Below are 20,978 nucleotides of genomic sequence, written 5' to 3' on the forward strand. Positions count from 1 at the left end.
GAGGTGTGGAATTTGTGTTTATTTGATTTTTGCATGTGGAAATGTATTTTAATTTTGTAAAATTGCCCAGAGAGGAAATTTCCTTCATAGCGCAGCCTCGAAATCTTCAAAACAAACACTAAAAATAGTTTTGGGCACAATTGCAGATCAAGACCGAGGAAAGCTTCATCTGTTGAATTTCTGCATGTCATAAAGATGTTTAAGGTCACAGGAGCCTTATCAGATGTTAATCCTACAGTACAATAATTAAAATTATGTGAACCGCCCTGAGACCTTCGGGTATAGGGCAGTATAGAAAACAAACAAACAAACAAACAAACAAACAAATAATATTTATCCTTCGTTTTAGGAGCCGCAAAATTCAAATAAGGAACATCCCCCCTCAGTTACGATGGGAGGTAAGTGAGGTCTCTGACAAATGCATAGTCTTAGCATCTGTGTCTGAAATGTCTTTTTAATAAACTGGAAGCTGCATGCTGGATGAGTGAGCTTTGGGGTACTTTGAGATGTGTGAATGGGGCAGAGCAATGGAGATTATTAGATTTTTCCGATTCCCTTCCGTTGCAAAGAAAAGAACCCCTCTGGAGCGAAAGGAAAGAGACCAGATTAAATGGAGTTTCCCTCTTGCAACGCATGCATTTCCTAAACAATGGTGCATGCTATTTAGCTAGTCTAACCGCTGAAATGTGTTTATTTACAATAGTATGTTTGCATACCGTATGAGTACATCTTCAGGTTTTTTGAGCTCTGCTTTGAGACCTTGGCTCCATCTTCAGTATAGATTTAAGAAAGTAACCTTGCCTCTTTAAACACTCAGGGCACCCTCCAAAGAATCCGGGGAACTGTGGTTTGTTAGGGGTGCTGAGAGTTGTCAGGAGATTCCTATTTCCCATCAAACGGAGTTACAATTATCCAATTGGTCGTCAATCCCTCTTCCCAGGGAACTCTGGGAATTGTAGTTCTGGGAGTGGAATAGGGGGGTCTCCTAGTAACTCACAGCACTCTTTACAAGCTCCAGACTCCCCAGGGTTTTTTTTTGGGGGGGGAGGCATGACTTTAAATGTACAATGCAGGTGAGTTCTTCATCTCCTGTGGGCTGTTGGTGTTTTGTCCTTCATTTTTGGTTTTGTTCCTTATTTTTACCTTTGGTGAAATTTTCAGTGTAACTCTTTCTCTCCCACAAACCACTTCTTTTTGTTTCTTCCACATTTGAATAGGTTCTGGATGGTTTGCTAGCTCAGTATGGTACTGTGGAAAACTGTGAACAAGGTAAGGACCTTTGAGATGTTTCAGAGAATGTATATGGGTGGGCCTTGGAGCAAAAAACAGGAACCAGACCAGGGCAATGGATGAAATAGGCTGTAACCACTGAGCCTCTTGGGCTTGCCGATCAGAAGGTCGGTGGTTCAAATCCCCACAATGGAGTGAACTCCCATTGCTCTGTCCCAGCTCCTGCCAACCTAGCAGTTCGAAAGCACGCCAGTGCAAGTAGATAAATAGGTACTGCTGCGGCGGGAAGGTAAACGGCTTTTCCGTGTGCTCTGGTTTCTGTCACGGTGTTTCGTTGTGACAGAAGTGGTTTAGTCCTGCTGGCCACATGACCTGAAAAGCTGTCTGTGGACAAACACCGGCTCTCTCAGCCTCAAAGCGAGATGAATGCCACAACCCCATAGCCGCCGTTGACTGGACCTAACCGTTCAGGGGTCCTGTACCTTTTTTTTTACCTTTAATCATAGAATTGTAGGGTGGGGACCCTGAGGAGCATCTAGTCCAACCCCCTGCGATGCAGGAATCTCAACAGACTCAATACCTGACAGATGGCATTCCGACCCCTTTGCTATTCATTCACTCACTCACTCACTCACTCACTCACTCACCAGATTTCTGGACTGCTGTTCCTTACACATAGTGATCTCAGGGGTGTGAGGTTACAGCATAACATACTGCACAGACTCAGCTCAGGACAGAATTTGTGGCATATGGTTAATGGTGAAACTCATATTCGTAAACCAACACACGTTATAACTCTAGTAGAAGATCCCAAACCTCTTTGTGGTATGCGTGTATGAATACACATGAGTGCTGGACATGTGTGTGGGTTCAGACACATATATGTCACCGCATACAACGGGGGCAGCAATAATGCCACACACAATACCTAGCGGAAATGGCAGGGTTCAGTGTGGGTCCTTCTGATCCCAAGGCTGTCAGCAGCTGCCTGGTCCTCCTGACACCACCCCTGTGGCGCAATCTGCTGGGAACTGTGAAGAAACAAACGTCTTTAAGCTCCAGCCCTTGCTTTCTCTCATGGGTGGTGAGGGTTGAGCTTGTTTAATACAGAGTTATTTTGATCGATGACATGGGTGCCTGCTTTAGCTAACCGAGATTTCTTCTTCCTCCTCGTGCAAGTCAATACGGACAGTGAGACGGCGGTTGTCAACGTCACCTACTCCAACCGGGAACAGACCAGACAGTGAGTTTTTAAAGTACCTTATTGGCTTGTAATTGTTATCTGACTTGGTCCTTGGGTGTGTTCACAATTCCGCGCAGGGCTTCAGATTCTGTGGCTGGCAAAAAACAAATAAACCCCAAATGCATTTGCTGCTGCCTGCCTCCTTAATTTATTTCTGTTGCAAAATCTGTGACTTGTTTATTACAGTGGTACCTCGGTTTACGAACTTAATCTGTTCAGGAACTCTGTTCTTAAACCGAAACTGTTCTTAAACCAAGGCACGCTTTCCCTAATGAGGCCTCCCGCCGCCAGCGCCCTTCCACTGTTTGGATTCCGTTCTTAGATCGAGGTAAAGTTCGCAAACTGCTTATGGTTTTGCGGAGTTTGTAAACTGAATTGTTCGTAAACAGGGCTGTTCTTAAAGCGAGGTACCACTGTATTTATTTAAGTGCATTTATATGTCTCATCCCCCCACCCAAAAGTGATATCAAAGCAATGTTCGGACTGTAACACAGTTGATTAACATTTTCTTCCTTTTCTGGGGACCACATTCTCAGGGGTTGTGTGACAGTGGTGACTTAGTCTCCCAAATAGAGGCAAACAACCCTCTCCTCAATTGATTTGTGCAGGTCAGCTAAGGAGGTGATCTATCTGATGACTGGAGAGGGGAGGGGGTGGTTCGCCTCCCCATGAAAATACTGGGCTGGACAGGGAGGTTTGAAGCTTTGTTCCCACCTCAGCAATGGTTGGCTTTCTGCAGAAGAACACCACAGGGAAGTTATTTGGGTGACCATGACTGGGCTTGTAAAAAGCGACTGAGCAAAAACATGGCAGTTCATCACCAAACTCTGAGCACAGAAGCATCTCAAAAGCAACAAAAAGGGTTCCTGACTGGACACCCCTCTCCCCCTGCCATGATGCAATGTGTAGAAATAGCAGGGGTTGCAGCAGCATTAAAAGAAAAGAGAATTGCAGTATTGGATTTAAAGGTAGCAGCAGCCGCCGCCACCATGTGTTTTGGGATGCTGGGATGTGTTACCAGGTTGTCCCATAATGTGGCCTTGTTAATGGTAACACCCCCATCTATAGGTGGCTGTGTGGAACTGCAGCCCATTGCTAAAATGATACTCTGGCCTTGCTTTCTTAAGGCATGTTGTAATCCTAGATCTCTGATGAGTTTACCTCAAATACAGTGGTACCTCGGGTTACATATGCTTCAGGTTACATACACTTCAGGTTACAGACTCCGCAAACCCGGAAGTAGTACCTCAGGTTAAGAACTTTGCTTCAGGATGAGAACAGAAATCGTGCTCTGGCGGCGCGGCGGCAGCAGGAGGCCCCATTAGCTAAAGTGGTGCTTCAGGTTAAGAACAGTTTCAGGTTAAGAACAGACCTCTGGAACGAATTAAGTACTTAACCTGAGGTACCACTGTAAATAAATAAAGAAGCTTGTTTGTTTGTTCGTTTGTTTGTTTGTTTGTGGTAAACTCCTTAGTGATCTAGGATTACAACATGCCTTAAGAAAGCAAGGCCAGAGAATGAGTGTGTGTGTGTGTGTGTTTATACATATACAGTATGTATATGTATATGTATACATACATACACACACACCGTATGTTTCCGTGTATAAGACTAGGTTTTTTTCCCTTAAAAATAATGTCAAAAATTAGGGGGCGTCTTATACATGGGGCCATCTCCCCCCATTTTCTTAAATCTGTGTCCCCCAAAATAGGGGGTGTCTTATACATACAATAGACGAAAAAAATACAGGTGTGTGTGTGTATTCCTTCATTCATTCTCCACCTCCAACCGTTTCATCACATTTAGTTTAAGGTGAAATGTACATCTTGACAAAATCTTAACATGTAGCGATAAAAAATGTCAGGGTATGAAGTGATTTTTTAAAAAGGCCATTACTGATGGCTATTTCAAATTAATGGTGGTGGAGGGGAGAGAACTGCCCGTATATCAGCTTCCTTTCCCTTTGTCAGAAGTGAATAAGGAGAAGGGAAGAGCAAAAAAATAAATAAATAAAAATCATTGGAAATGAGAAGCAAGCAGCTGTGGCAATCAGAAGAGGGAAGAGGGCTTGTGGGTTTCAAAAGGGGGTGGGGGCAGATGCATGAGGAACCTTCCGGCTTTTCAAAATGGCCTTGTTGCTATATGTACTTGGCTGCTTTATATATCGGCCTTGCCATGACTCCACCCCTTTTTATTTACTATAATAATACAGCATGTGGTGCGTCTCATAGTGAAGCCTCTGGTGTCTGAATTGGCAGAGCTGGTGCGGTGGTGGCATGGAACAGAGAGTAGTTTGAAGTCCAGCTTCTGTGAGGGAAGGAAAAGTTGTCAGCTGGTTGGGGATTAAAACCTCAGGACAAGCTGAGGAGTGGTCCTGGCCAAAATTGCACACAGTAGTACTAGGCCTCGATTTCACATGCAGATTTTAACTAACCAGACAGTTCTTTTGAATGCAGATGTGCTGATTTTAGTTTTAAGTGGAGTTAATTGAGCGGCTTCTCTCTCTGTGTATCTGTCCGTCTTGTCTTCAGAGCCATTATGAAACTAAACGGCCACCAACTGGAAAACCACGCACTGAAGGTCTCCTACATCCCCGATGAACAAACGGTGCAGGGTGCAGAGAACGGGCGCCGAGGGGGCTTTGGATCGCGGGGCGCCCCGAGGCAAGGTTCACCCGTGGCTTCAGGAGCACCCGTGAAACAGCAGCCGGTAGACATTCCCCTCCGCCTTCTCGTTCCCACCCAGTATGTGGGAGCCATCATTGGCAAAGAAGGTGCCACCATCCGCAACATCACCAAGCAGACGCAGTCCAAGTAAGGCCCTGCTAGCTTAGCAAGTGTTTCCATAGCAACCCCGCTTGCTTACTGCTACACCTTTGCACTGATTCGCTGGCAAGAGTGTGCTAGGTGCTGCATGGGACACAAGGCCGGCCCTATTGTTGGGCAGAGTGAGATGTCTGCCTCAGACGCTGGGGGGTGAGGTGCTGGAAGGCACAGTGGTGTGTGTGCCAGGCAAGCTGCGTCGCATCCCTTCGGATGTCCTGCAGGGCTTAGGCAGAGTGGAAGGCCCTGTCCTGTTGACGCTGTTGAAGCCCAGTTGGTCTATGGGAGGCGCCATCTTGTCCTTCTCCCTAGGCAAATAAAGCGACTTGGAGTATGCTCTGGTGGAAACTTAGCCCAGAAGGATTTAAGCTGTTAAGACTGGAGGGTCAGAGGCCTGGGGGTTGGGATTCAGAGAACAAAAGTGTGCCTGCTCTTGGGCCTAGAAGGCACCTCAGGCTGAAGATGTGGGTGCTGTTAAGGGCGGCACATTGGAAAATTTATTTATTTACAAGAGTGTGTGTGTGTCTTTATATAATATATACGTGTGGGGTGTGTGTGCATGTGCGTGTGTGCGCACACACGTGCACACATTCTTGACCCGCTACAGGGTAGTTTCAGTGATGGTCCCCCGTTTGTGGAGTGCCATACCCTGTGAGGTACAAATGTTCCCCTTGTTATTACCTGGCTCATGGAGACCCAACCCACTTGGAAATGATATATTATTTCGTTTATTGTGCTACCCTTTCTCTAAGAAAACAATTCCCTCTTTCTCTTTCCCCTCACTGCAGCCCCATGACATAGCTTAAGATGAGAGACAGGGACTAGCCCAGGAACTAACCCAGTGAGCTTGATGCCTGTGGAGGAGTTTTAACGCAGGCCACCTCAGTCCCAGTCCCAGAGCGCCATTGTTCATTGTTCAAGATTCAAAATTACTTCTACTGCGGAAATGTTCCTTTACTGGATGTCTAAGAAGGCCTACAAACGGCCTTGTTCTTGCCCGGGGAGTTTTACAGATCTTCCTGAGGTTGACAAGATGGATATGGAAGGGGGAAAGAGAAGGATTGTAAGATTTGTAGTGAAGATGGGGAGGCTGGGCAGCGGCAGAGGAGCAGCCAAGGGGAGTCAAGTTTCTGAAGCATCTGTAGGGTGGACTTTGGATTTCTGGTTCTTCAGGCGCATGCTGTGATCCGAGTTTTGCTACTCAAGCAGCTGGCTCTTCTCTCCCTTCCCTGCAGAATCGATGTGCACCGGAAGGAAAACGCCGGGGCAGCAGAGAAAGCGATCAGTATCCATTCGACCCCAGAGGGCTGTTCTGCCGCTTGCAAGATGATTTTGGAAATCATGCAGAAGGAGGCAAAAGACACCAAGACGTAAGGCTGTGGGCTATCGTTGGCGCAAAGTGTGACGTTGGCTTATTGGATAGTTGTTTATTTCCTTGACATTTGATGGGAGGGCGTTCCACAGGGCAGGCGCCACTACCGAGAAGGCCCTCTGCCTGGTTCCCTGTAACCTCACTTCTCGCAGGGAAGCTCCCTTGGAGCTGGACCTCAATGTCCGGGCTGAACAATGGGGGTGGAGACGCTCCTTCAGGTATACATGGCTGAGGCTGTTTAGGGCGTTAAAGGTCAGCACCAACACTTTGAATTGTGCTCGGAAACATACTGGGAGCCAATGTAGGTCTTTCAGGACCGGTGTTATATGGTTTCGGCAGCCACTCCCAGTCACCAGTCTAGCTACCGCATTCTGGATTAGTTGTAGTTTCCGGATTACGTTCAAAGGTAGCCCCACGTAGAGCGCATTGCAGTAGTCCAAGTGGGAGATAACTAGAGCATGCACTACGCTGGCGAGACAGTCCACCGACAGCTTCCAGAAGAGGCCTGTCTGTTCAGGGGTTGGTGTCCCAAGGCGTAAGAGGTTGCCTGGAATTGACCTCAGGAACATGTCAGAATGTGGGAGTCCAACCCTTTGATTTCACCCCTCCCCCCCCAACTTCTCCCCCCTCGTGCAGGGCTGATGAAGTGCCCCTGAAAATCCTAGCCCATAACAACTTTGTGGGACGGCTGATTGGCAAAGAAGGCCGCAACTTGAAGAAGGTGGAGCAGGACACAGAGACAAAGATCACCATCTCTTCGTAAGGCTTTCTTCTCCATTCTATCCCCTCACCCCCTTTCGTTTTGACCCCCTTTTTATATATAAAAAAGTATTGTATTCAAATTAGGCTGTGTTCACACTAGGGCGCTATGGAGTGTTGAATCTGTGTTTCCCTTCATCCACACAGGAGCACTTTCTATTTTATGCCTTCATAATCTGCCTCAGGAGTTTCCCGCCAAAACTATTGGGCAAAGGGTATATTTGTACCATGTGTTGTTGTCCTCTCCCCTCAGTTAGTTACTTCCCTGCCCATCATAAGTCCTGGAAACCTGAGGCTCATTGTGGGCATGTCCACAGACATTTAGTTACCTGTGTGCACTCACTTTTAAAAAATAAAAAAATAAATTTTGGGGTTGTTTTTTTTTTTTTTGAAAGACGTATTTTTCACTGTACCAGATTTGCACAAAACAGCAGTCAAAAATGAAATGAGATTATGCATGTTGCTCCAAGTTGGGCAAGGATTTGGGGACACTTGCATGAAAGGCTGCTTCCTTTCCTCCCCAGGCTGCAGGATTTGACCCTGTACAACCCTGAAAGGACCATCACTGTGAAAGGCTCCATTGAGAACTGCTGCAAAGCAGAGCAAGAGATCATGAAGAAAGTGAGAGAAGCCTATGAGAACGATGTGGCGGCTATGAGTGTGAGTCTGCTTATGTTGCACTTCCTCTGGGCATTCAGAAGCTCTAAAGACAGTCCATCTAGAGCTACTGCTATCTGTCTTGGAATCACTGGCTTTCCATCAAAAGGCTCCGAAATCCATCCAGCTGCTTTGTATGAATACGTTATCCTTCAGAAGCCATTACCTAGTTGGTTGTGGACTTGGGAATCTTAATTCTTAGGCCAGGCATCCCCAACCTTCAGCCCTCCAGATATTTTGGACTACAGTTCCCATCATCCCTGACCACTGGTCCTGTTAGCTAGGGATCATGGGAGTTGTAGGCCAAAACTTCTGGAGGGCCTCAGGTTGGGGATGCCTGTCTTAGGCATTGGGTTCTGCATTGTTACTTTGAATAGCATTGGTTTCTCCCTGCCATACTTTCTTTTCCTTTTATAGGTTATAATGGTATGACAAATAAAGTAGGGTGCAGATGGGCAGGTGGGATGATAGAAATTCTTGTGGACTAGAAACTTTTGCTAACTTGGTTGCAACATCATAATAAGTTAAGTGGTGAAAAGAGAGGCTGTTAAATGACAGGTGGAATAACTTTTAAGAAGAAATATGTGCATTTCTCTTGATTTGAAGCAGAGGCCCTGAAACAGAGAAGGTTGGTTGTAAATGAACCCACCATAATTAAATGTATTTATTATTTATACCCCGCCCATCTAGCTGGGTTTCCCCAGCCACTCTGAGCGGCTCCCAACAGAATTAAAAGCACAATAAAGCATCAGTCATTAAAAACTTCCCTAAACAGGGTTGCCTTCAGATGTCTACTAAAAGTCAGATAGTTGTTTATTTCCTTGACTTCTGACAGAAGGGCGTTCTACAGGGTGGGCACCACTGCCGAGAAGGCCCTAGTAGTAGTAGTAGCAATATTTAATATTGACATAGGGCTTTTTGAATGTTCAGATTGCAGTAATCTTTACATTAATTGGTAGGCATTGTTATTCTCTATAGTAGATGGAGACTGAGAAAGACTTGATTCTGATGTATTGGTTGCATATGGGCAATCAGTCTCTGGCTTAATGAACACAGGCAATGGGATATTAATGCCCGGTGTGCAAATAATGGGCAGCCCTTTTGATTCTCCCTTGGCGCAAGTGAACAAAAAAGCCAGGAAGCCGCAGTTAACCGCAGCTTCCTGCGGTTAACACGCAAAGCGGGTGCTATGGTTAATAGCTCCCAAACAAGCCAGGATTCATAAGTTAATCTTACGCTGTGTTTTAAAGCTGGCTTCTGATCCTGGCTTGCTTAGAAGCCATGAGCCACAGTTCCCAATTAGAAGGTAACAGGAAGCCGTGGTTGATTGCAACTTCCTGTCTTCTCCTGCACTCATGGGAAGGCAGGAGGAGAGCCGCAGCAAAGGGGTTATGTGCAAGTGTGCACGACCTGTATTATTAAGCTAGAACATGAATATCTGCACCAGGCCAATGTCATACCATGGTTTGGCAAACAGTAGCATCTCTGTGGGTTTCTGGGCTCCCACTTCTTCCATCTTGCACCTGGGCTGCCTCCTCTCTGGTTTTTGCTAGCCATTGTTGTTGTTTAGTCGTGTCCGCCTCTTCGTGACCCCATGGACCAGAGCACGCCAGGCCCTCCTGTCTTCCACTGCCTCCCGCAGTTTGGTCAGACTCATGTTTGTAGCTTCGAGAACACCATCCAACCATCTCGTCCTCTGCCGTCCCCTTCTCCTTGTGCCCTCCATCTTTCCCAACATCAGGGTCTTTTCCAGGGAGTCTCTTCTCTTCTCATGAGGTGGCCTAAGTATTGGAGCCTCAGCTTCACCACCTGTCCTTCCAGTGAGCACTCAGGGCTGATTTCCTTCAGAATGGATAGGTTTGATCTTCTTGCAGTCCATGGGACTCTCAAGAGTCTCCTCCAGCACCATAATTCAAAAGCATCAATTCTTCGGCGATCAGCCTTCTTTACAGTCCAGCTCTCACTTCCATACATCACTACCGGGAAAACCATGGCTTTAACTATACAGAAGGTGATGACTCTGCTTTGCTAGCCATAGTATGAGGTGAAACCTGAATTTTCAATCTCAGGTTGGTCCCTTACCTCCAGACCTCCAGAGTGCAAACGGCTGTTCCAAGATTCACACCCACCATAGCTTGACACTGACTGTAGTTAGCAAGAAGCAGGAAGTGGAGGGAGGGATATGTGGTGTTTGCCTCCTAGGTGGGTCATAAGGAAAGGGTTAAAAATGAGTGTGATGTGATTGGCCAGGGGAAACTGATAGGAGTTAGAGTGAGAGTCAGAGTGGTGTGAAAGTCAGTTGAGAGTTGGGAGTTGAAGAAGACAGAGATTAAGTTTGTGGGTTGTTCGAGTTGTGTGGTGAGGGAGTGAGAGGAATTGTTAGGTGGAGTCAGATAGATAGTTGAAATAATCAGTTTAAAGTTGTTAGGCACGTATAGGACAGTTAAGGAATTAAGAATAAGAATCTGCCAAGAAAAATTAACTGAAACCATAAGCTTGTTCATGCCTATAAAATAAACTTGATTATTTGTTAATGTTAACAACTGTCTGGACTCCGTGTGTACCCGTGAGGAGAAACGGGTTGGTGGCAGCGAAGAAAGCAATCACAGTGGTGGTACAGGGTCAATAGACTGTCAAACGTCCAGGGGCCCTGTGTGATCACCACAGGGACCTATGCATGTGAATGGAGAAAGGAGGTTGTCCGAGGCCCACAAGTCTGCAGTGTTGCCCTCGATTGCCAAATTCTGTGAGTTGCACCACGGTGGCTTGCCTAAAGCCACCTGGGGAATTCCAAGAGTGACGTGAGCTTGCTTCCGAGTTCTCCACTCCCACTTCATAGCTTGTGCTGCACTGTGCTTCATAAATGTGCCGGGTTCACTGCTTTGGGGTTGCGGAACAGTTTCTCTTTGTTTACCTTGAGCAGCTGATCGGTGCACAGAAACCTGGGTGCATAATGGAAAGTGGCAATGTGCTAAAGTGTGTTTCGGTCCCCTGATTACTCTATGGATGCCACCTGTGCCGATACTTGTTTCCATGGGTGCAGAAGATTATTATACAGAGCCTTTGGCTGCTTTCTTGACTGTCTAAATCAGGACAAATTGATTGAACCAGTTTGCAGAAAGTAAGGCAAAACTGCTACACTGCGAGAAGTGTTTCAGTGCTGTCAGGGAACTGCCATCGGCTCAGGGGCGAGAGGGGAAAAGCCGGATGGATTACAGAGAGCCCCCAAAGATCGTGGGAAGCAGCACTTCCTCAGCGGAGGAAGGAAGCCACGCCTCTAGTGGAGAGGAGATGCAGGGCTTGGAGGAGGCAAGGTGGTGCCAGGACACCTTGCCGGAGCAAAGCGGGGAGGAGGGAGGTCCTCTTTTACCCAAGCCGTCCTTGCGCAATAGGCTTCCGCGCAGAGAGGGGAGGCGCAGACTGGGGGTCAAGAAACTACTCTGCTGGGGAAGATTTAAGCACCGCCCACTGTCAGATTCTGCCAGTGAATGAGCAAGACACGGAATAGAGGCGCTCTGCATTCTAAAGGTTTTTACCACCAATAAGAAAGCTTTAGAACAGACTATTGAGGCATATTGCCTGATTGCTCTCGAGCAACCAACCGATACCTCTAACAAGTGCTGACAGCGAATTCACAGTAAAAAGGTAGAAATGAATATTTTGCTTGCCATATTACATTTTCTCGCTCTCTTTTTCTTTTAGCTACAGTCGCACCTGATACCTGGGCTGAACCTAGCTGCTGTTGGCCTCTTTCCTGCCTCTTCCAATGCGGTGCCTCCTCCCCCAAGTAGTGTCTCCGGAGCAGCCCCATACAGCTCTTTTTTGGTAAGCTTGAGCTCAACCTGCAGAAAACATGCACTAGCATAGAGCTTTCCTTTTCCTGTAGCGTGTGTGTGAGCTTCAGACAAAATCACATGCAAGTTCTGCCAAAACAAACAAGCCCATGCACCAAACATTCTGTGACATCATAGCAAATCAGCCAATGGTGGGTGCATGACAGACAACAGTTTCAAACCTAGTAGTCTGGGATATCCCGTTTGACTGATACTGACTGGTGACCACAGAAACTTTTATCTCGGCAGCCTCCTGAGCAAGAGACAGTGCATGTCTTCATTCCTGCCCAGGCTGTGGGTGCGATCATCGGCAAGAAGGGACAGCACATCAAACAGCTCTCCAGATTCGCAAGTGCCTCCATCAAGGTGCCCGTTCCATTCTGTTTAATCCCTATTGTTGATTGATGCAAGCCATGATGGTGCTAGAAAACAAAGTAGGCATCCCGGGGTCCCATTTGAACTTCAGGGGAGTTGTGGAAGAACAACCTGGAATCAGAGAGTTGTAGAGTCCAACCCCTTGCAATGCAGGAAAACGCAGCTGTCCCATACGGGGATCGAACCTGCAACCTTGGGATTATCAGCACCATGCTCTAACCAGCTGAGCTATCCAAGCTGATCTGCATCATTTTGTTCATGGGGGAGCTTCCCAGTGGATTATGCCATTACACTTGTGTTGATGCAGCTTAGTGGCACTGTCTGTTCTGCTTGCTATGCTAGAGTGTTTCTTAAAATGTGCAGCAAATCTTTTTTTTAGAAAGGCACAGCCAGTTTGCCAAGAGTGATGCAAATTTCCTTTTATTTCTTCCCACCCCCCTGTTAGCAAAGTCAGGTAAATAACACAGAGAGAGCCCAGAGAGAAAAGAAATCCTGAAGAAACTGAACGGAAACAGTGTATAATTTAATAAGAAAGGAACAGAGAGGTTTTGTCCTTCTTGGTTCAGGCCTTGCGCATGGCAGGTACCTGCCTGCTGCCTGCCTGCTTAAAGGAGAATCGTGGGGCTACCTCAAAGAGCCCTTTTGCAAAGTGCTTTAATACAGCCTGCCTACTTGTCAGGTTTGGCATGTGAGGCCAATACTGAGAAGGATCTGGCTCTGAGCCAAAAGTATTCCTCACCCCTGGTCCACATGGACTGTCAGCTGTTTTCCAGGTAAGAGAGGCTTTTTCTTGTCCTACCTGGAGATGCCAGGAATATGATCAGGGACCTTCTTTCTGCAACCAAAGCATGCACTCCACCAGTGAGCTGTGGCCCTTCCCTAATTGATTTCTGCAGCTATCTTGCCCTGGGCTCCTTTAGAGGAAGGTGTAGGGTATGCCATCTAATAAATAACAATCACAATAATTGCCATCAGGAATGGATGGATAATCCTTTGGCTCAGTTCAGTCTGAAATTAGTATCTTGGGAGTAGAGGGTTGGGGAATGAATCCCAGGCTTTGCTGATAAATGGCTCTCCCTTCTGTTCTTCCTCTTGTGTCCTTCAGATTGCTCCTCCAGAGACGCCAGATTCCAAAGTGCGAATGGTGATAATCACTGGACCACCGGAAGCCCAATTCAAGGTTTCTTTCCTTCCTTCTTACAGATCAGTGGCCACAGGGAGACTTAAACATGATTAGAAGCATCTTCTTCATTATTTACTGAGTGCCGTTACTCAGGCCCTGTTGCAGGCTTCAAATAGGCACCCAGTTGGCCACTGTGAGATCAGTTTGCAGAACCAGATGTTACCGTTACTGGTTTTTTATCATTATTTAATCACCACTATTGTGTCACACACGGGTGGCGCTGTGGGTTAAACCACAGAGCCTAGGACTTGGCGATCAGAAGGTCGGCGGTTCGAATCCCTGTGACGGGGTGAGCTCCCGTTGCTCGGTCCCTGTTCCTGCCAACCTAGCAGTTTGAAAGCGCGTCAAAGTGCAAGTAGATAAATAGGTACTGCTCCGGTGGGAAGGTAAATGGCGTTTCCGTGCGCAGCTCTGGTTTGCCAGAAGCAGCTTTCATGCTGGCCACATGACCTGGAAGCTGTACGCCAGCTCCCTTGGCCAATAAAACCAATGGGGTGACCGCCGCAACCCCAGAATCGGTCACGACTGGACCTAATGGTCAGGGGTCCCTTTACCTTTATTGTGTCACAATCCATATGCACAATGCTTTACAGAGTAACACAAGCAGAGAGAGAGAGAGAGAGAGAGAGAGGGAGGGGTCTCTGCCCTGAGGAGATTACGGTTCACATTTCAATAATAAGGGAGGCAACAGTCAGAAGAATGGACTGTATTTTTTGGCAAAGCGTGTTTAGGGAGATAACAGAAATCACTGGGTTAAAGCTGACCAAAAGTCCAGAGGTAGCATTATTATCAATTTACGATGGGGTGGAAGATTTGCAGGCTACGAAGGACTTGCTCACAAATTTATTGACAGCTGCACGAATTATGATAGCTAGGAAGTGGAAGGGGCAAGCAGAATATAAAATGGAAGAATGGTACAAAGAGGTGTGGGATATAGCTATTAATGATAAATTAACATGTGCCATTAAGGTAAAATACGCAGGAGAAATGATTTTGGGGAGATGTGGAGGGTGTTTGTAGAATTTGTACTGTTAAAACGGAAAGGGGTCAAACCATCGCAAGAGGTGTTGAAATTTTGGGAGGTTGGATAGTTACATTGGAATAGTCTTGGTGGTGGAGTACACATTTTTATTCTTATTTATCTATGATTATTACTTTGTCAAAAAAATTAAGAATAAGAATAGGCTATTTAAAAGCGCCTTGGTTTTTTTGTTTTGTTTGTTTGTCATGGAGCTCTTAGTGAGCAACAAAACAGCAACTAACTCAACGAAGGTGTTGCTGACACTAAGCTCTAGGCGTGCCCCTCCTCTCTAGCCTCTCACTCTCGATCCCTCCCAAGCAGATGAAGGCTGTGTCGAGGGGGGTGGGCTCCTCCTTTGGACCTGTCTGGCCTGTTGCTCAGCAATGTGCAGGACCCTCAAGTGGGGAGGAGAGTCAGCAGGAATGGGACTGTCTTAGTCACATGCTTTGACTCTCAGCTTCCAATCCTGGAGGGCTCACCTTCCCCTGACCCTTCCTTGATCACTCCAGTCTCCTGTTTCTATCAGCTTCCAGCTTGTCCCATCTGCTGACTGCTCCTCAGTGTCCCACCACCAGGCTTCACGCTCTTAAGGTGTCATCTTCGGTGCCCTCCCTGGGGGGCTGTTGGGCTGGCAGCTCCCACCACTCCTCCCCATCCAGCCTGTCCCTGACAGTTTTAAAATACAGTTGTACCTTGGTTTTCGAACAGCTTAGTTCTCAAAAACATTTTGGCTCCCAAACGCCGCAAACCCAGAAGTGAGTGTTCTGGTTTGCAAACTATTTTTGGAAGCCGAACATATTCCGCAGGTTCCTATTGGCTGCAGGAGCTTCCTGCAGCCAATCTGAAGCTGCGTTTTGGTTTCGGAAGCCAAACAGACGTCCGGAACGGATTCCGTTCGACTTCCAAGGTACGACTGTATAACCAGTGCTGAGTCTTTTGGGCTGGGACAAGGCCAGGGATGTCCCTGGAACTGGTCAATTAATATCCTCCTGGTCTCTTCATTTCCTCCCCACCCTTCAGGCTCAAGGGCGGATTTATGGCAAGCTTAAAGAGGAAAACTTTTTTGGCCCCAAAGAAGAAGTGAAGCTAGAGACGCACATCCGAGTCCCCGCTTCGGCCGCAGGGAGAGTCATTGGCAAAGGAGGCAAAACGGTAAGTCAGGACTGCTGAGGCCTGCTTTGGGGTCAGACGACTGGCACTGCCATGACCCAAGATGGCGTGTGGAGTGTGTCTCTCAATGATGGTGTTTGATTATTACTTACTGAGAGCCTGCAAGCGTGCTAGAAGTTAAAGCTGGGGGCATGGTTCACACTTCGACACCTGCCAAGTGTTCAGAAGAGGCTGAATCCTAACAAAGCCAGACCATAGTTTCTCCCCCCCCCACATCATATTTTCTTCTCTATTAACGTATATAACACACATAATCTATTCACTCTTCTATCCAATCTCATTTCACTAATACAATAGTTCACTTCCCCCTACCTCTTTACAGCTTCGTCATTTCTCTTTAATTCCTTATTTTTGTACTGTGTTCTAGCAAACTTTCATCCTTCTCTTTATATAATATCTTTCCTCTGTTGTGTTTTTGTGAAATTTACTCTAGGCACATCTAAGTATTACTTTGGGAGCCATACTTACACAGATAATTTTTAAAACAATCCCATTCTTTCTCGATTTTTATGTTTGTGTGATTTTTTTATTGCTTCTGTCAGAAACAGAACGACAGACCATAGTTTCTTATGATGCCGGAATCAGCACTGTCTTGACAAAAAGGGGCATGCAAGTGACTAGCAAGGAATGATTTGAAGTCATGCCTGGAAGTGTTTTGCCAGCAGTGGTCTGGGCATACCGTAACGGTTTGTGGTGTTACATTTGCGCTGACAAAACCGTTGTTTGGGGTGATGCTGTGCCCTCATAGGGTACTGTTTAGAACAGCGTCCAGAAATATTAGGGGAGAAGGAGGAAGAAACCTCTAAAACCATAATTTGCACATCTGAAACACAAACCATGAAGTTTTAACTATGGTTAGTGCAAAGCGTGGTTACTGTTGAACCCAGTCTTATTTTTAAGAGTCTGTAGGAGTAAGTGGAAGGGACTGATAGGGTTTAAGTTACAGAATACAGAATAAGATGGCTTAAGTTAATCTTGAGCGCAGGCAAGCTTGAAGTTCTCCTGTTAGCCTTATTAAAGTGGAGTGAAGCTGGACTGCAGGAGCAGCAGCAGTGCAGGAGAACTGAATTAGGGCTACTTCGTTTCATAAAATCAAAATGCAATTAAGTGTTTCTGTCTTTCCACTTGACAGGTCAACGAGCTGCAGAACCTGACAGCAGCAGAAGTAGTTGTCCCGCGGGACCAAACTCCCGATGAGAACGAGCAAGTCATTGTCAAAATCATCGGACACTTCTACGCCAGCCAGGTAGGGGCCACAATAGACCATTCTCGCCATATTGGCGTGGGTGGAAGAGGTTAAATAAGAACTGGACTAAAGACTTCCCCCACCTGATAGTGTTGGACTCTTAAGTCCCATCAACTCCAGCCTTCGTAGCCAATGGTGAGGGATGATGGGAATTTTGAGTCCCAACAAAATCTCGAGGGCACCAGTTTGGAAAAAGCAGGTTTAGCAGTATCAGAAGCACCCACTCCCAGGGTAAAGACACAGTTTGGTACGCCCAGCAAGGACAAATTGTAGTTCATTTAATCTATAGTTTATTGACACAACGGACGCAGGTGGCGCTGTGGGTAAAACCTCAGCGCCTAGGACTTGCCGATCGTCAGGTCGGCGGTTCGAATCCCCGCCGCGGGGTGCGCTCCTGTTGCTCGGTCCCAGCACCTGCCAACCTAGCAGTTCGAAAGCACCCCTGGGTGCAACTAGATAAATAGGGACCGCTTACTAGCGGGAAGGTAAACAGCGTTTCCGTGTGCTGCGCTGGCTCGCCAGATGCAGCTTGTCACGCTGGCCACGTGACCCGGAAGTGTCTGCGGACAGCGCTGGCCCCTGGCCTCTTAAGTGAGATGGGCGCACAACCCTAGAGTCGGACACGACTGGCCCGTACAGGCAGGGCTACCTTTACCTTTACCTTTACCTTTTATTGACACAAGCAAAGATCAACCCTTGGTTTCTGAACCTGGCTTATTCTAATCACCATGGTTTAAACCAGGGGCCAGCAAACTTTTTCAGCAGGGGGCCAGTCCACTGTCCCTCAGACCTTGTGGGGGGCCGGACTGTATTTTTTGGGGGTAAATGAACAAATTCCTATGCCCCACAAATAACCCAGAGATGCATTTTAAATAACAGGACACATTCTACTCATGTAAAAACACGCTGATTCCCGGACCATCTGCAGGCTGGATTTAGAAGGGGATTGGGTCGGATCCAGCTCCCGGGCCTTAGTTTGCCTACCCATGGTTTAAACTAACAGCAGGAATCTGGTACATGCCAAGGAAGAGAGGAAGCGATTAAGCCTAAGACTGGAGTAATCTCTTTCCAAAGTGCTTAAATATTGTTTTGTGTTATGTTCAGGAAGCCTATGTGCAATTTAAATGGTCAGTGGGTTTTCTGTAAAGGAGCAGAAACTTAAGATTTCTTACACTGACTGACAGCAGCCTCTCTGGGGGCTCAGACAAGGGGACATTCCTTGCCCAAACTCCAGATGTCAGGGATTGAACCTGGGATCTTGCTGGTTTCTCCAGCAAACCCAAACCAGAAAACCAAGAGCAAACCTTGGCTACAGACTGTAGTTTGTTGAGACGGAAATCAATTGCAAACCATGGTTTGGATGCGGTGGTAAGCCAGGGATCATGGTTTGATTCATCCCAGTGCAAATGAGCGTGGCAGGCACAATAAGCCGTGGTTTGTTTATTTCTTGAGTGTAGTTATAATCCTCCCTTCACGCAAAGGCCCCAAGGTAGAAAATGCACACACATACAGTCAACCTCGGTTCCTGAACGCCTCCGTTATCGTACGTTTCGGCTTCCGAATGCCGAAAATCTGGAAGTAACTGCTCTGGTTTTCGACTGATTTTTGGAAGCCGAACGTCCGACACAACTTCCATTTTGAGTTTCCCTATTGTATTGAGGCTTCCCTTTCAGTTTTTGGTTGTCAAATGTTTCGGAAGTTGAACAGTCTTCCGGAACGGATTACATTCGACAACTGTGGTTTGACTGTACTTACATGGAGATCTTGAAAGCATGAGCCAGATTAGAAGGTGAGGGGGCATTCTTTTTTCTTTTCTTTAAATAAATGTAGATTCAGGTAGGTAGCCGTGTTGGTCTGACGCAGTCGAAATAATAATAAAAAAGTCCAGTAGCACCTTATACACCAACTAAGTTTGTTCTGGTATAAGCTTTGGTGTGCATGCACACTTCTTCAGGTACCTTCTTCGTATCTGAAGAAGTGTGCAAGCACACAAAAGCTTATACCAGAACAAACTTAGTTGGTCTATAAGGGGCTACTGGACAATTTTTTATTTTTTTATTTTTATTTACATAAATGTGTTTTGGTATTAATTTTCAATAAAATCAATGGGAGCAGGCATTCACCAGACGTTTGGGACCCAAGTTGTTTGGGGCTATACACATAACATTGGGAAGGTGTTACCTCCTTCCTTCCTCAGATCTCACATTGATCAATTAGTTTGAACAAACAAAAGTGCCTTAATTTCGTATGAACAGGAGGGACAAGGAAGTGAGGGGGCTCTCTCTGCTCCCAACAGCTGCCTCAATCCAAGTTGGTTTTGTGGATTTTAGAGCTCGGTATTACAGTGGCATCTCTGGTTACGTACTTAATTCATTCTGGAGTTCCGTTCTTAACCTGAAACTGTTCTTAACCTGAAGCACCACTTTAGCTAATGGGGCCTGCGCCTCCACTGCACAATTTCTGTTCTCATCCTGAAGCAAAGTTCTTAACCCGAGGTACTATTTCTGGGTTAGAGGAGTCTGTAACCTGAAGCGTATGTAACCCGAGGTACCACTGTACACAGCTCCCCAGCACCTCAAGATCCCACTTCCAGCCTGGAAGATTCAGGAACTCTTGACTCCTTCAGATACAGACATACCTTGAATCCCAAACACCTTGGTGCTTGGATGTTTTGGCTCCCGAATGCTGCAAACCTGGAAGTCAGTGTTACGGTTTGCGAGCATTCTTTCATTTCTGCGGCTTCCGATTGGCTGCAGAAGCTTCTTGCAGCCAATCGCAAGCCGCACTTTGGTTTCCAAACGTTTTGGAAGTCGAACGGACTTCCGGAACGGATTCCGTTCGACTTCCAAGGTACGACTGTACTTAATGGAGTTTGTCAGCCTCAGCCTGCACAGGTAATGGGAGTTGTGGTCCAGAATATCTGGCGGTCACCCAGTTGGGGAAGGTTGATCCACCATATCAGGCCAGTGCCATTGTTGTAAATCTCTTTGCCCTCTCTCTCAACCCCCTCCCCAAATCTTTTTCTTGCCAGATGGCACAACGCAAAATACGCGATATCCTCGCTCAGGTGAAACAACAGCATCAGAAGGGGCAGAACAGCCAGACGCAAACACGGAGGAAATAGGAAGTTTCTTTACCCCGGGTGTGTGAAAGACAAAACAAAAGAGAGAGAGAGAGAGAGAGGAAGTGATGGACGAATGGACGACATTGACAACGGATGAAACAAAGCCAAGCCGAAAGAGTGATGAGCTGTTGATGCAGAACCCTAAGAGTGGCTGGGAATCAGTTTACCGTAGGAGGGCATTAGTAACTTTCTTGTAGATGGGTGACTTAATGTCTCACGAGCCAAAGGCAGTGTGCGATTGGCTCCTCGGTCATGCTGTGTGTATATATATAATATATATATGTGTGTGTATGTGTGTTTATTCCTCAGGCATGCAGCACGTATGTATGTAAGGATGTATGTATGTATGTGTATGTATATTTATATATACACACATAAATATGGAGCGGGGAGGGGAATTGGATCGGCCAATAGAAAAGAAAAATCCTAATCGGATCCCATAGTCTGTTGCAGTCCAGTAGCTTGAGGGGGCGGGAGCGTTCCCCCATGCAGTTTGCTGTGCTTTTTACCAAACGAAGGGCAGAGCAAAGGCATGTAAATCACACCCCCTCTCCCCCCCAATCAAAAACACTTTTAGGGATTTATTTGGGAAACTTAATCTGCCCTCAACATCCCCACGTTGAAAAACAAAACAAAAGCCACACTAGTTTTCCCAGTCAGCGGGAGAAGGAAAATGGAGTGGGACCAGATTCTCTAGGGTTATCCAACGAACCTTTCTACCTGTTTTTTGGATGACCCAAGTTCTGTTTGAGTTGGTGGTTGTGGAACTCTGTGAGGCCTGGTTGTCAGGGTTTCTTCTTGCTGCGGCCGTGTGCCCAAATAACCGGAGCTGCCGAGTGTTTTGACCCGGGAGAAGACGCTTCGGCTGACCTTGCCGCCATCAGGAAAGCAGCCCGACTCCAAAGTCGCCATGTTTTCCATCCCACAACTTCACCTTGCTTGG

The 20,978-nt window shown here is 46.7% G+C and overlaps 1 protein-coding gene across 3 annotated transcripts in view; it reads left to right on the top strand.

Moving 5' to 3' along the window:
• IGF2BP1 (insulin like growth factor 2 mRNA binding protein 1) overlaps positions 1 to 20,672 on the top strand; it is a 65,065-nt gene extending 44,393 nt beyond the window's left edge. Inside the window, exons 3-15 of one of the 3 annotated variants that reach the window (XM_083583078.1) lie at positions 350 to 398; positions 1,218 to 1,269; positions 2,410 to 2,473; positions 5,005 to 5,286; positions 6,531 to 6,665; positions 7,304 to 7,426; positions 7,951 to 8,086; positions 11,792 to 11,908; positions 12,166 to 12,282; positions 13,397 to 13,471; positions 15,516 to 15,647; positions 16,798 to 16,911; positions 19,943 to 20,672. In XM_083583078.1, the coding sequence (XP_083439204.1) occupies positions 350 to 398; positions 1,218 to 1,269; positions 2,410 to 2,473; positions 5,005 to 5,286; positions 6,531 to 6,665; positions 7,304 to 7,426; positions 7,951 to 8,086; positions 11,792 to 11,908; positions 12,166 to 12,282; positions 13,397 to 13,471; positions 15,516 to 15,647; positions 16,798 to 16,911; positions 19,943 to 20,035 (1,489 nt within the window). In that variant the 3' untranslated portion in view covers positions 20,036 to 20,672. Of the gene's footprint in view, positions 1 to 349; positions 399 to 1,006; positions 1,026 to 1,215; positions 1,270 to 2,409; positions 2,474 to 5,004; positions 5,287 to 6,530; positions 6,666 to 7,303; positions 7,427 to 7,950; positions 8,087 to 11,785; positions 11,909 to 12,165; positions 12,283 to 13,396; positions 13,472 to 15,515; positions 15,648 to 16,797; positions 16,912 to 19,942 lie in introns of those variants that run through there. The other 2 variants (XM_083583077.1, XM_083583079.1) reach the window with 2 other exon arrangements.
• Positions 20,673 to 20,978: the final 306 nt, after the last annotated feature.

This window comes from Podarcis filfolensis (assembly GCF_964270895.1).
Source record: "Podarcis filfolensis genome assembly, chromosome: 13".
Taxonomy (NCBI): domain Eukaryota; kingdom Metazoa; phylum Chordata; class Lepidosauria; order Squamata; family Lacertidae; genus Podarcis; species Podarcis filfolensis.